This window comes from Macrotis lagotis, chromosome 7 (genome assembly GCF_037893015.1).
Source record: "Macrotis lagotis isolate mMagLag1 chromosome 7, bilby.v1.9.chrom.fasta, whole genome shotgun sequence".
NCBI lineage: Eukaryota > Metazoa > Chordata > Mammalia > Peramelemorphia > Peramelidae > Macrotis > Macrotis lagotis.
In genome coordinates, this window is record NC_133664.1 from 41,264,653 (window position 1) to 41,277,875 (window position 13,223).

Genomic DNA, 13,223 nt, shown 5'->3' on the forward strand with positions numbered 1-13,223 from the left:
ATAAACTATTATTATTTACTATAACTTGATGACTTAGCTATTGAAAAAAACAAACATTTGAAAACAAAGTAAGGAATAAGACATGAATGAGGCCAAAAGCTTATAGAGTAATCAGAAGCCTCACAGATGGATGTCATGTTCATTTTTTTCAAGAAAGGAATCCACAGGTTCCGAAGATCAAGAGACATCATAAATATGGAATTTTAATAGGAAATAACTTGTCATGGATAGCAGAGACATGTTTAAATAAGCAATCTGTATGTATATAGTCAAATCATTAGTTTATTAGAGCAAAGATAAAAATTAATATCAAAATAGATAAAATAAGAGAGGAAGTTATGATTAACAATTCAGTCTACTTAAAAAGGCATTTCCAACAAACCATTGATGTAGAAAAATGAATAATTTATAAAAGTTTAATTTTTGTAAATCAACTGTCACAAAAAGACTAGAAAAAAGATCCTAGACAGGACAATCACTTTGTTTAATTGTCAAAAAGAATGAGACAATAACCAAGAAAACTTTTTTTTTGTAGGATCTTACATTTGAGCAGCATCAACTCATAAAGCAGCAAGGAGCAGTGGAGAGAAAAACAAGGGAAAAAACAAATCCACAAGACTGGTGGAAGACCAAACCAACCAAAGTCATCCTGAAGGATTTTTAAGATGAAACTTGGAGGACAAAAAGTAGATGAACATGGAAAACATTCCATAAAAATTTTCATCCAATGTCTTTTCACTATAAATTCCAGTAGAGCTGCCTTCTTTGGACTCCCAACACTTCAGTCCCAAGTATGCTACAAAAGGAATTATTGTAGAAATAGCATTGAGAAACGAAGTTGAGAAAAGAAGCTGGGCTACACTAAACATAAATGAATGAGGAAGTACATCACAGAGGCCCAGTTTTTGAATACACTGAGAGATTAAATCTCAAGTTACACAAACTAGGTTTAGACCAAAAAAAAAATTACCTGCCTTATTGTTGAATAAATTCTAGAGAATGCTAAAACCTACCAACCCACACACATACCCCTTTCCCATCTCTATTAAAATTTTAATCAATCATTTGGTGAGGAATTGAACTGGATGAGAATTGGAATGTGAACATTTCAAACATAGCTCACTCCTCCATAACCGTCCAGTTCCAAGGACCACACCACCTGCTCTCTCGACCATCAGGCAGGACCAGAGACAGAGATGGAGGATCAGATTCCCATTAACAGTGCAGGCCAATCTGCTGCCCGATGGGATCATTCAGTATCCTTGGCCTATATCTTATTTGATTTTTAGTATATTTGTGTTCTCTTCCCACCTACCCACCCACCCACCTGCAATAGAATTTAAATTCTTGACAACAGGAAATGTTTACTTTTTGTCTGTGTATATGGAGTGCAATCTTGGCACATGGCAGTCACTTAATAAATGCTTGTTGAATTAAATTGAATTGACAGACATTACTAATGGATAGTGAGCTGACCCAGAATTAGAGGGGAGATGAGCAAACCAGATAATATTAAGGAAATTGCACAGTGCTTTTTAATGACTCCAAATGCCAAATTAAAACAGAGGCCTATCCTTTTTTATTTATTTTTATTTTTTGCAAGGCAATGGGGTTAAGTGGCTTGCTCAAGGCAACACAGCTAGGTAATTAAGTGTCTGAGGTTGGATTTGAACTCAGGTACTCTTGACTCCAGGGCTGGTGCTCTATCCACTGTACCATCTAGCTGCCCCCCAGAGGCCTATCCTTTTAACAAGAATATTCTTCTGGTGAAGCTATGTACAAAAATAACTGGCATTTATATAGCAATTTAAGGTTCATACATTGTTATCTCCATTTTTTGTTTGACAGAACTAAAAGAGGTAAATTGATTTGCTGGGGATGACACAGCCAACAATTGTCAGAGGAAGGATTTGAATTCAACTCTTCCGCTCTCGAAGTCTACCCCTCTTTCCATCATGCCACGCTTGGTCCTTGAAGAATTATTCTTTGTCACTCATAAGGCAATGAAGCCGCTCAGAGAGGGCATGGATTGGCAGCACTGCATTTACTGTCTAGTTGTTTTTCAGTCACATCTTAACTTTTTGGGACCCTTTTGGGGTTTTCTTGGTAAAGTTTTTGGAGTGGTTTTCCATGTCCTTCTCCAGCCCATTTTTACAGATGAGGAAACTGAGACAAACGGGTCAGGCCAGGATCACCCAGTAAAAAGTGTCTGAGTCAGATTTGAATTTAAGAAGGGGTTCTTTCTGACTCCAGGCCTGGCACTGGATCCACCGTGCCTTCCAGCTACCCCAGCACCATATATCCACTAAAAAAAGGATAATATCAAAGAAATATATTACTGGAAGAGAGGTAAGAACAAGAGATAGCCAGTGGGCATCCCATTTGCTCCATTGGTATTCATGCAGGAATAGGAATAGAGAAAGGCCCCAGCATGTTGAGTGGAGCCCTCTGAAAGGATGTCCACCCATGTCTTCAAGAAACTTAGATTTTAATTGGTTAGATATGACAAGGTACTACACATCGATGCCTCATATATGTTATGGATACACAAGCATACCTATATACATAGATGTGTGAGAATATAACAGAGATTGGCACAAAATTTCCCAAAGCTGAGGAATGAATTAAATCAAGAGAAACTTTATTTAGTCTACAATACTTATAGTTTAAAATGTAGTGGAATGGTTCAGCTGTCCCTTTGTTGTCAGCAGTTGCTATATCGGCCTCTCCCTCAGATGACCTTCAGCATTATTTTGGGGATGGAAAGGGCAATAGAGACATTTGTAAAATGTAAAATGCAAAAGTTCATAGACCACAGGATTAATGCAGCAGTAAGTGTTTGCAATAATTTTGGTTATTTGGGCTGCTCTGTCCAGTTGATAGCTGTTCTCACAATCATTCAAGTTCAATTGCTCTCGAAAAGTCCTAAGGAAAAGCACTAGGTTGTAAGGTGTCCACAATCCCATAAAAACAAGTGACTTGACAAAAATAAATCTTAAAATTTCATATTTTTTCTCCTTATATCTTGATGTTTTTTTAATTCTCCAAAAGCAAAAGATAGCAATAGATACTGGGATGAGAAACCCTAAAATGTTCATCTTTAAAGCCAGAAAATGGCTCCAGGACTTCTCTTCCCCTGGTAGATAATGAGGTTGAACAAAGTGGCAAATGTAATTGCTGCCTTCCATTTGAACTTGGAAAAGTATAAATTCTGGTAAAGAGGCCAGCAGGGCCAGTCCCCACATACCTGCAATGATGCTATAGGCAGTCTTCCTGGTGGCTATGTGAAATCTTCCCACATGGACAACTGCCATATAGCGATGTATTATTGAAAGAACCAAGAAGCAGGTGTACCCATAGAAGCCCACTGAGTAGACCCCAGAAATCAGTCTACAGATTGGATCTCCGAGGTCCCAGCTATGTTTTGCAGTGTAAATCCAGAAGGGGAAGGTGAACAAGAAAAGGAAATTGGCAATGGTCATGTTCAGGAAAAAGACGTCCACCAGCTCTCTGAGTTGCTTATATTTGATTAGGATCAGTGCAAGGAAGCCATTGGCACCCAGACCAAGGAGAAATATCACAGTGTAAAACACAGGCAGAACTTGTGCTTCGAAGGCTTTGTCATCGTGCTTGTGGCACTGTGGCCTCAGGTCCTCGGTAAAGTCATCTTCTATTAAAACATCATAGTAGGTTGTCGAAGTGTCATTGTCCATCTTGAGCTGGCTTAGGAAAGATCTCTCTCTCTCTCTCTCTCTCTCTCTCTGAACAAAAGAAAAAAAATTAGAAATAATAATATAACCATGCTTTGAATTTACAGAGTCATTGCTTCACAGCAGAAAACATTGGTCTTAACATCAGAAGACCCAGGCTGGCCTCCCTGTCCCGTTGGGACCCTCTGCAGTCACTTAAAAAAAACCAAGTCTCTTTTTGAGAATAGTGTTCTTTCATTTACTGTTTATAATAACCACTAGCATTTAGGTAGGTCTCAAAGCTTGAATGACCTCATCTGCAAAAATGAAGGTGCTAATTTTTCTACCACCTGTAGCCTGAGCTCTTGTGTGACCAAGTCATTTTCTCTTTTTGGGTTTTTGCAATGGGGTTAAGTGACTTGCCCAAGGACACACAGCTAGGTTAGTATTATGTCTGAGGTTGGACTTGAAGCCTGACTCCAGGGTCGGTGCTCTATCCACTGTACCCTTGACCACTCATTTCCATTGATGAGAAATAAAATTTTCTCAGAATGCATCCATACTTTACCAAAGCAATGAATTCATTAAACAAGCATTTGTGTTTCTCTCTGTTCAAGGTGCTACAGGAGAATTAAAAAGTATTTCATATACCCTCTGGAAAACTCACGATTCTTTGTGAGTGAAGGTGGGAAGAGAGAGGGGAACCATAGCATAAAACATGTACTCATGAAATAATAACAAATAACAGGAGGCATTCTAGGAGAAAAACATCATAACTTACTTAACACAATTCAACTCAACATGCACTTTTTTGGTTTTTTGAATGTTCTTTTCTTTTTTCAATTATAGGTAAAGATAGTTTTTAACATTCATCTTTTTGTAAGCTTTTGATTTCCACATTTTCTTACCTCTCTTTCTTCCCTCCCCCTCCCCATAACAACTAATCTGATACAAATTATCCATGTATAATTGTGTTTAACATATTTCCATATTAGTTATGTTATAAAAGAAGAATAAGAACTAAGGGGGGGGGACTATGAAAAAGGAAAAAAACACCATAAAAACGGTTTTAAAAACTGAAAATACTATGTTTTGCTCTGCATCCAGACTCCATAGATTTTTCTCTGGTGAAGGTGGAGGGCATTTTCCACCACAAGTCTTTTAGAAGTGTCCTTGATCAACTAACTGCTGAGAAGAGCTTGAGTCCATCATAACGGTCATCATACAATGTTCTAGCATGAAAATACCATGTAGTATGTATACATTAACTGCCCCTATGATATGACTACATTCTACTCCCCTTTAGATATGTTACTTTATAGATAAATTGGGTCTACTTTCCATTACCATAAAGTGACTGTTAAAAAAGTGTCTGTTATTCACAGCTGAAAGTTTCTCATATAAGGCTTATCTTAGTTCTAGAAAACTTAGGTTACAGAGTTTGTAGAAGCAAACAGAAATCATACAACAGCTGGCTAAAAGAGTTCAACTTACCAGAAGGATCTTCCTGTGTAAAGTTCGACTGTTTTCTGAGCAGTCGCCCAAAGGGCGAACAACACATTGGCTAAAGAAGGAGACTTCTGTCCTCCCCAGCTCCAGATCTAAGCCCCAAGAACAGGAAGAAGTTCATTGCTCTCTTCGTTTTTTACCATGGGTCATCCTTTGTAACTTCCTGAAATAAGTCAACTGAAGCCTCCTCCAAGTGAGTCCTCAGGACTTCTGAAGCTTCTGTGGAAGTAGAGGAAGCTGTTGTTTTTCTTTCTAGTCTTCCCCTCCCCCAAACCTACCTCGGGCTCTCCGTTTGCCAGGTCTCCTGGCTGCTTGAGATAAGCCGGCTCCTCTGCAGGATGGGCTGTCCCTTCTATTTTAGAAGGAGTCTTACATCATGCTGTCCCTTATCCTGGAATAACCCCCCCCACCTCCACTCTTGAATCTTGCCCATCCTCTAAGTGCTTTCCCAAAAGCTTCCTCTAGCTTGAGTCCTTCTCAGATGTCTCCCTGCCTTCATCTGCCTTCGAGCCAGCAAGGCTCTCTCCATCCACTAAACTGTCCCCCAGAGTCAGCCTCCTGGTCACCTTTCCAGACATTTCACAGGACAGTGCTGGAAATCAGGTTCTGAAGTCAGCAATTGTGTATAATCAAAGTTACCCACAAAAAGCTCATAAATCCTGTGGAAAATACAATATTACTCTTTCAATGCTTGTATGTGCTTGGAAAGGGCATGAGAGATTCTAAAAGACAGCCTAAATCAGAAAGCAGATGCATCTGAAATGTTGGTCTGCTATGGAATAATCAAATATAAATTTTATTTTTTATAATACGCAGGGAAGTGATTGATTAGGAAATAGGAAAGAATCAAGTTGGAAAACTCATGATTAGGGAGAAAATACTCTTTGAAGGAACTTTGCCATGAAGAGGGTGACCACTCTACCAACTGTTTCTTCTTCCTGCTTTACCATCAGGTAAGAGGAGATAAATAGTGCAGAGGATGGAGTGTTAGGCCTGGAGTTAGGACTCCTCTCTGTGAGTTTGAATCTGGCCTCAGACATATACTCGCTGTGACCCTGGGCAAGTCATTTAACCCCATTTCACTCAGCTCTTCATTTGTAAAATGAGCTGGAGAGGCAATGGCAGACTACTCCAGTATCTTTGCCAAGAAAACTCCAAAAGGGGTCACGAAAAGTTAGATATGACCGAACAACAAGAGACACAACAGTACCAAAGGAAAGGGGGCATCTTCCTAGTTACTCCAAGGAAGGTGAATTTAGGGTCTCCTTTTCATTCATTTATTAGCTCTGTCAACCTATACAGAATGAAGAGATGTGAATATAATGAAGAGAACTGTGGCTTAGGAGAAGGAACATGCAGGGCTCCCATCTCATCCTCTGGGACAATCATAAATTGAGTGGAAGAGCAGCCCATGTCACCTGTACTATTTAATTTCTTTTCTCTTGCTGAACACACATGATTGAATTCATATACATTAACTATCCTTATGATATGACTGCATTCTACTCCCCTTTAGACATATTACTTTATAGATAAATTGGTTCTACTTGCCACTACCATAACTCATCATTGCATCCTCTACCACTTTGCCTCTCTAAAAACCACCCCCTCTACCTCTTTGCCTCTTTAAAAACCACCCCATATGCTTCCCTTAAGGTTTGACGTCAAGGGTATATTTTCTTTAAGGTCAACTCAGGTGGTGCTACTTCTGAAAAGAAGTCTTTCTTGTTCCCTTCATGTTAGAACTTTCCTTGGGATTAACTTTCATCACATACCTGTCTACAACTGGTATTCTTACCTCCCTGAGATTTTTCAATTAGTCTTTGTCACCTAGTGCCAGGGATCAGTCTTACACATAGTAAGATTTAGTTAATATTTGTTGAACTTAATTTAATAATGTACTTATTACCTTGTGAGTTGATAAGTTCTTTCAGTATAGTTCTCTTAGCACACAGTGACTCAGAATGGACCCTAAAGGACACAGAGTCTAACCCATATCAAACTTTTCCTCTTCAAAAATCCCCACAAGTGATGGGTGGTCCATTTGTTTGTTTTTTGAAGACCCCTGGTGATGGGGAAACAGCTTCTTGACAAGGTCTCTCATTTCCCTTTGGGCTAACTGTTGCTAGGATATTTTGCTTACCTCAAGCCTCTTAATCTTCCTCTCTACAACTTCTCTCAATTGCTTTGACCAAACAGAGACAGTGTGGTCCAAATGAAAAATGCCTCCTGACTTTGAACCCTGTGTTTGTTGATCATTGTCTGAGTAAACTTGATTATTTACATAACTTCCCTGCACTTTCCCTATTTGGAAAACAAAGTCCTTAGACTGGAAGATATCTGAGGTCCTATCAACACAGGCTGCCTGATTCTTAGTCCACATCACACCCTTTCACATTTGCTGTTGATTTGCTTCAGCTGTGCCTGTCTGTCTCTCCATGGCCCCATTTGGGGTTTTCTTGGCAAAGACTTTGGAGTGGTTTGCCATTTCCTCCTCCAGTTCATTTTACAGATGAGGAACTGAGGCAACCAGGATCCCACAGGCAGTAAAGTCTGAGACCAGATTTAAACTGGGGAAGATGTGTCTTCCTGTCTCCAGACCCACTGAGCCATCCACCTGCCCCAAACCCTACAAGTTCTTGAGATCAACTCTCATCTTTCTCTCTAATTCTTCTCTTCATATTAAACATCCCCAGTTGCTTAAAAGCATCCTCATGTGACATGGGCTTAAGGCCCCTCACCATCCTGTGTGTCCTTCCTAGAATGTGGCATCCAGACCTGAGTTCAGGACCCCAGAGAAGTTCTAAACTGGGCTAAATATGGTGGGACTACCCTCCTCCCCATTCTGCACGATATGCCTCTCCTAACGTAGTCAAAGATCATTACTTAGCTTTTTAGATTGTCAGATCCTACTGCTGATTCATTGAGATTGTGGTCTACTAAATCTCCAAGAGCTTTTTCCTAATAACTGGCCCAGTTTCTCTTTTCTTATGCAAAACTGAGTTTTTGAACCCAAGGAAAATCTCCTCCTAACTGTAGATGACTATCACTTGGTAAAGTCTATTTTCATAGACTATTGCAGAGCACTCTTCAATCCCAGTTTGGCAGTAACTGCATCTTTCTTGACCTGGAGGTTCCCCCAAATGACCAAGAAGCACCTCCTAATCTTGCTAAAAGCTCCTCAGAAAGAATTTTCCTTTATCATCAGAGGACTTTTCCTTTTGACAGGAGTCCCTGATAATTTTTCTATCACAAAAACTTCTCAAGTCATACAAATTCAAGGTTGAGTTTTAAATGTCACAAATGTTATTTCACATTAACTGAGACTGACCTTTAAAGAGGTGGTTGGTGGTGCTATAATTGGTTTAGGTAGAGATGCTGTGGCTTGTGAACTGGAGAGTCAATCACCAGTCCAAGAATAGTCTTTTTAGGTTTAGGCTGTGACCCCAACTCAAGCTTTCACAGCTGACAAGTCATGCAGCTTTATCTGGAGGTTGTGAATCCAAATGCATTCAACTCACCAAGCACATGTTGAACTCATGTGCCAAGCACTGTTCCTGGTCCTAGGAATTCAGAGACAGAAACAAAACAGTGCCTGTCCTTGAGGAACTTACATTCAATTAGAAGTTGGGGGCATGGACACAAGTAAGAAAATACAAAATATATAGTAGATGAATAATGTTGGAGGAAAATACACTAACAACTGAGAATCTAGTTAGGCTTCCTATAGGAAGTGGTACTTAGGCTGAACTTTGAAGGAAGCTAGGGATTCTAAGAGGTGGAGGTAGGAGAAAGGGCATCCTAGGCATGGGGACTTTGTACAAAGGTACAGAGATAGGAGATAGGACATTATGTACAGGCCTTGCACCAGGGTCTACATAATGACAGGGAAAGGAGCTGAGAGGTTGCTCTGATTCTGGTGGAGGTGCCATCCTAGAGACTATAATATAGCTCAGGAGGGATAAAGCAGGGTCTCAGGTCAACTGCCTTCATATATAGGCAGCCAAGGAATAACTGATATAGACTGAAATAAGTCAAATGGTCTATTTAAGAGCTATTTATCCATCCCTTACCTCTCCATGAAGCCTCAGTGTCACATCCCCTTTTAGACATCTAACTAGTTAGACATCTTATTTTGATTTTGGGGTTTGTCTGTTTGTTTTTTTTTTTTTTGGATTTTTTCAAGGCAATGGGGTTAAGTTACTTGCCCAAGAGCAGTGACAAAGAAAGTGACAGCTAGGTAGTTATTAGGTATCTGAGGCTAAATTTGAACTCAAGTCCTCCTGACTCCAAGGCCAGTGCTCTATCCACTGTGTCACCCAGCTGTCCCTCCTGTAGACATCTTAAACCCAACAGGTCCAGAATTGAATTCACTGTCTTTCCCTCTCACACCTCCTTTATCCCTAACTTCCCTGCTATTGTTGCTGCATCCTGTCCATCACCCAGGCTTGACACTTAGGGTGTTGTCCTTCCTTTCTCTCTTATCTTCCCCTTCCCCTTCCCCCTCCCCATTTCCAATCTCCCATCTTCCCCATTCTCTCCTTTGATACTTCAAGCCCTTGTCACTTCCCGACTGTATCAGGTCTTTTTCCACTTTACACTGTCTTCCGTTTTATCTATCAAAATGATCCTCCTAAAAAGTACATCTGACCATATCACCTCCAGTGGCTCCCTTTTGGCTCTTGGATCAAATATAAAATCTTCAGTTTGAAAACCAATGCACCTAAAATTATCAGAGCTCCAGGTATTTGGGGAGAAAGACTTTTTAGCAAATTTCTATGATAAAGTTCTCATTTCTAAAGTATAAGGGAAAACTAATGAAAACTCTATTTAAACCACTCCTAAATGATAGTCAAAGGATCTGAACAAGTACTTTTCAGAGGAAGAAATCCAAGCCATCAACAGATTTATGGGAAAGTGCCTCAAATCATTAACAATGAAAGAAATGGCCCCATTTCATCCCTATCATTTTGTCAAAATGGACAAAAAAGAGAGAAAGACACCTGCTTTAGGGCTGTGGGAAAACAGGTACATAAATGCATGTTGACAGGGCAATTTGAATATCTGCTCCAAAAACCCAGTGATACTACTGGATGGGGTGAAGGGTCCACACTCCAAAGAGATCCAAGAAAGAGGAAAAATACCCATATATCTAAAAATATAACAGTGGTTGGCAAAGAACTGAAATCTGAAGGGTTACCCACCAACTGGAGAATGGCTGAACAGATAATGGTTTGTGAATGTGATGGACTACGATTGTGTTATAAGAGATGAGAAATGGGGATGGTTTCAGAGAAACCTGGAAAGACCTGTACAAGTGGTACAAAATGAAGTGAGCAGAACCCAGAGAACAACGTATAATAACAATAACATAGAGAGAACAAACACTCTCCTTTGTCTCCTCACCTCTACCTTTTAGGCATCCTCACTTTCTTCAGGTCTCAGCTACAGTTCCCCCCCCCCCTTTTTTAGGTTTTTGTAAGGCAAATGGGGTTAAGTGGCTTGCCCAAGCCACACAGCTAGGTAATTATTAAATGTCTGAGACCGGATTTGAACCCAGGTACTCCTGACTCCAGGGCAGGTGCTTTATCCACTGCCACCCCTACAGTTCCCCCTTCTGCAAGAACTTTTTTCTGATCTGCCTTAATGCTATGCCTCCCCTCTGAGATGAGCTCCATTTATCCTATATAGATCTTGTCCCTGTTTGTGTGCAGGTTGCCCCTCATCACTATTAGATTGTCATCTGCTTGAGGGCAGATGTTATTTAGACCTCTCTTTATAATCCCAGTGCTCATACAGTGTCTGGTGCACATAGTAGGAGCTTAATAAATAATTGTTGACAGGATGAATAGAGAGAATAAAGAGTGCAATGTAAAAAAAAACAAAAAAAAATGAACAAAGAAGGTAACTTAAAGCTGTATAATTATTACCACCAAGCTTGGCCCAGAAAGAAAGAAGAGAAAATGCATCCCCCTCTCTTTTTAGAGATGGGGGCTAGGAGTGTGGAACAATGCCTGTGCCAAGAGTTTTCCTGAACTGCTTCCCCACCCTCTCTTTGTTTTTTATCCTTTGTCACAACAGATAACTTTCTGAGTAAAGGAAGCAGGAAGGATATATTCAGAAACATCAGAGATTTAGAATGGAGGGAACCTCAGTGGGCAGCAAGTACAACCCCCTCATTTTACAGATGGGGAAACAGGGAAATTATGTGACTCACCCCAAGTTACACAGGTAGCCAAATTAGGATCCAAACTCAGGTCCTTTGACTCTGGAGACAGTACCTTTCCCACTAAAAAATAATGTAACAAAGAATAGCAATAACTATTTAAATAGCAAGGCAGATTTGTAGCCAAAGGGGAACCTAAATTTATATGACTTTTCCTTCTGGTAAATTAACACACTACTCTGGTGTATTTATTAAGCCCAATCTCATTTCCCAAGATATTCTGAGTGGTGGGGTTGGAAAGTCCACAATGCCACCCCCCCCACATCAGTCACCTTCCCAATGTACCAGAAAAACCACCAGCACCTTGGAGAAAGAGTTCAACTCCCTGGTGACCCCACATGGCCCCTCCCCACCTGCTGGAGGCTGAGGCAGGTCCATCTGCTACTTTCTTCACAACTAAACCATTCCTTCCCAGGGGCGACCGGATCCTAGCTCATCTGAATTCAACCAGCAAAAGTGACTGCTTACCTCCCCAAGACCCTTTCTTTTTATACCGTCTCCAAAGGAAATTCCATTTCTGCTCATGGGAATGATGATGAAATCCAGTCCCAGGCTCAGTGGCTCCAGCTCTGTTGGTCCCCTGGTCATCTGCCCAGCCCTCACATGCTATTCTTGGCAGGACGTAGCATGGGATTGTTTTCTTCATGGGGAAATGGAAACTCAGAGTGAAACTGAAATCAGTGTAAAACAGGCTGCTAAAAAAGAAGGCAGCCACAGTCACGATTCTCGAGACTGATGTCACTGAAACGATTATGGGAAGTCTGGAAGAATGGATGAAATCATCTTACTGCGTTCCACATGCAACAGAGTTTTGCTTTCTGGAACATTTCATCTAATTTAGAATACTGTATTTAAAAAATAAATGTTTATTAAATGTCTTTTGATATCACCTAAATTTCTCCCAGTATACCATCTCTTAATTCTCAGTATTATAGTTTAAGAGAACATTGGAATTCCCCCACCCCCACCCCAAATGAGGTGTGGGGGCTTGGGAGGGCATGGACAATCAAAGGATCTGTGGTCTTTGGTTTAGAAGAGATTGAAGGTGGGAGTCATAACTGACTTCAAACACCTGAAGAGCTGGAATAGGAAGGAGAGTGGATTTCTCTGCTATAGCAGAAAGGGCTGGGAGGAAGTGGGTAGAAGACAGAAGGAGGCAGACCACAGTTCAACAGAAGAAATAACTTACCAATAATGAGAGCTGTTAAAATGAAATGGGTTGGTATACCCTAACAGCAACATGGAGGCAATGATCAACCTCAATGGACTTGCTCATTCCATCAGTGCAGCGATCAGGCACAATTTGGGGCTGTCTGCAATGGAGAATACCATCTGTAAGAGAACTGTGGAGTTTGAACAAAGACCAAGGACTATTACCTTTAATTTTAAAAAAAGTTACATTATGTAATTTTGTTATCTCTTATACTTTATGTTTCTTCCTTAAGGATATGATTTCTCTCTCATCACATTCAATTTAAATCAAAGTATACCATGGAAACAATGTAAAGACTAACAGACTACCTTCTGTGGGGGGTGGGGGGAGGAAAGCAAGAATAGGGGGAAAATCATAAAACTCAAAATAAATAACATTTTTTCTTTTATTTAAAAAACATGAAATGGGTTGCCTTGTGTAGGAGAGCTAAGGACCAAGTGGGCTGCTTTGTAAAGTAATGAGTTCCCTGTCACTGGCAGTATTTAAGTAGTGACTAGAGGAGCAGACAAGTTGAACTAGATGACCTTTAAAAGTTTCAGCCAATGTTAAGAATCTATGATTCTATGAAGTCAAAGATAGTGAGTGA

The 13,223-nt window shown here is 40.3% G+C and overlaps 1 protein-coding gene across 3 annotated transcripts; it reads right to left on the reverse strand.

The window, feature by feature from the left end:
* Window positions 1–345: 345 nt before the first annotated feature.
* LOC141494534 (chemokine C-C motif receptor-like 2) lies at window positions 346–12,050 on the reverse strand. 3 transcript variants are annotated; one of them, XM_074195843.1, is made up of 5 exons: window positions 11,778–11,875; window positions 11,416–11,487; window positions 8,530–8,761; window positions 5,184–5,417; window positions 346–3,761 (listed from the first exon to the last, which is right to left on the reverse strand). In XM_074195843.1, exon 5 carries the CDS (start codon window positions 3,711–3,713, stop codon window positions 2,715–2,717), a length of 999 nt encoding a protein of 332 aa, XP_074051944.1. In that variant the 5' UTR covers window positions 3,714–3,761; window positions 5,184–5,417; window positions 8,530–8,761; window positions 11,416–11,487; window positions 11,778–11,875; the 3' UTR covers window positions 346–2,714. The 3 variants fall into 3 exon arrangements, with proteins under 3 accessions (XP_074051944.1, XP_074051943.1, XP_074051942.1); XM_074195842.1 differs by lacking the exons at window positions 8,530–8,761; window positions 11,778–11,875 and adding an exon at window positions 11,893–12,050; XM_074195841.1 differs by lacking the exon at window positions 8,530–8,761.
* Between the last annotated feature and the right edge of the window lie 1,173 nt (window positions 12,051–13,223).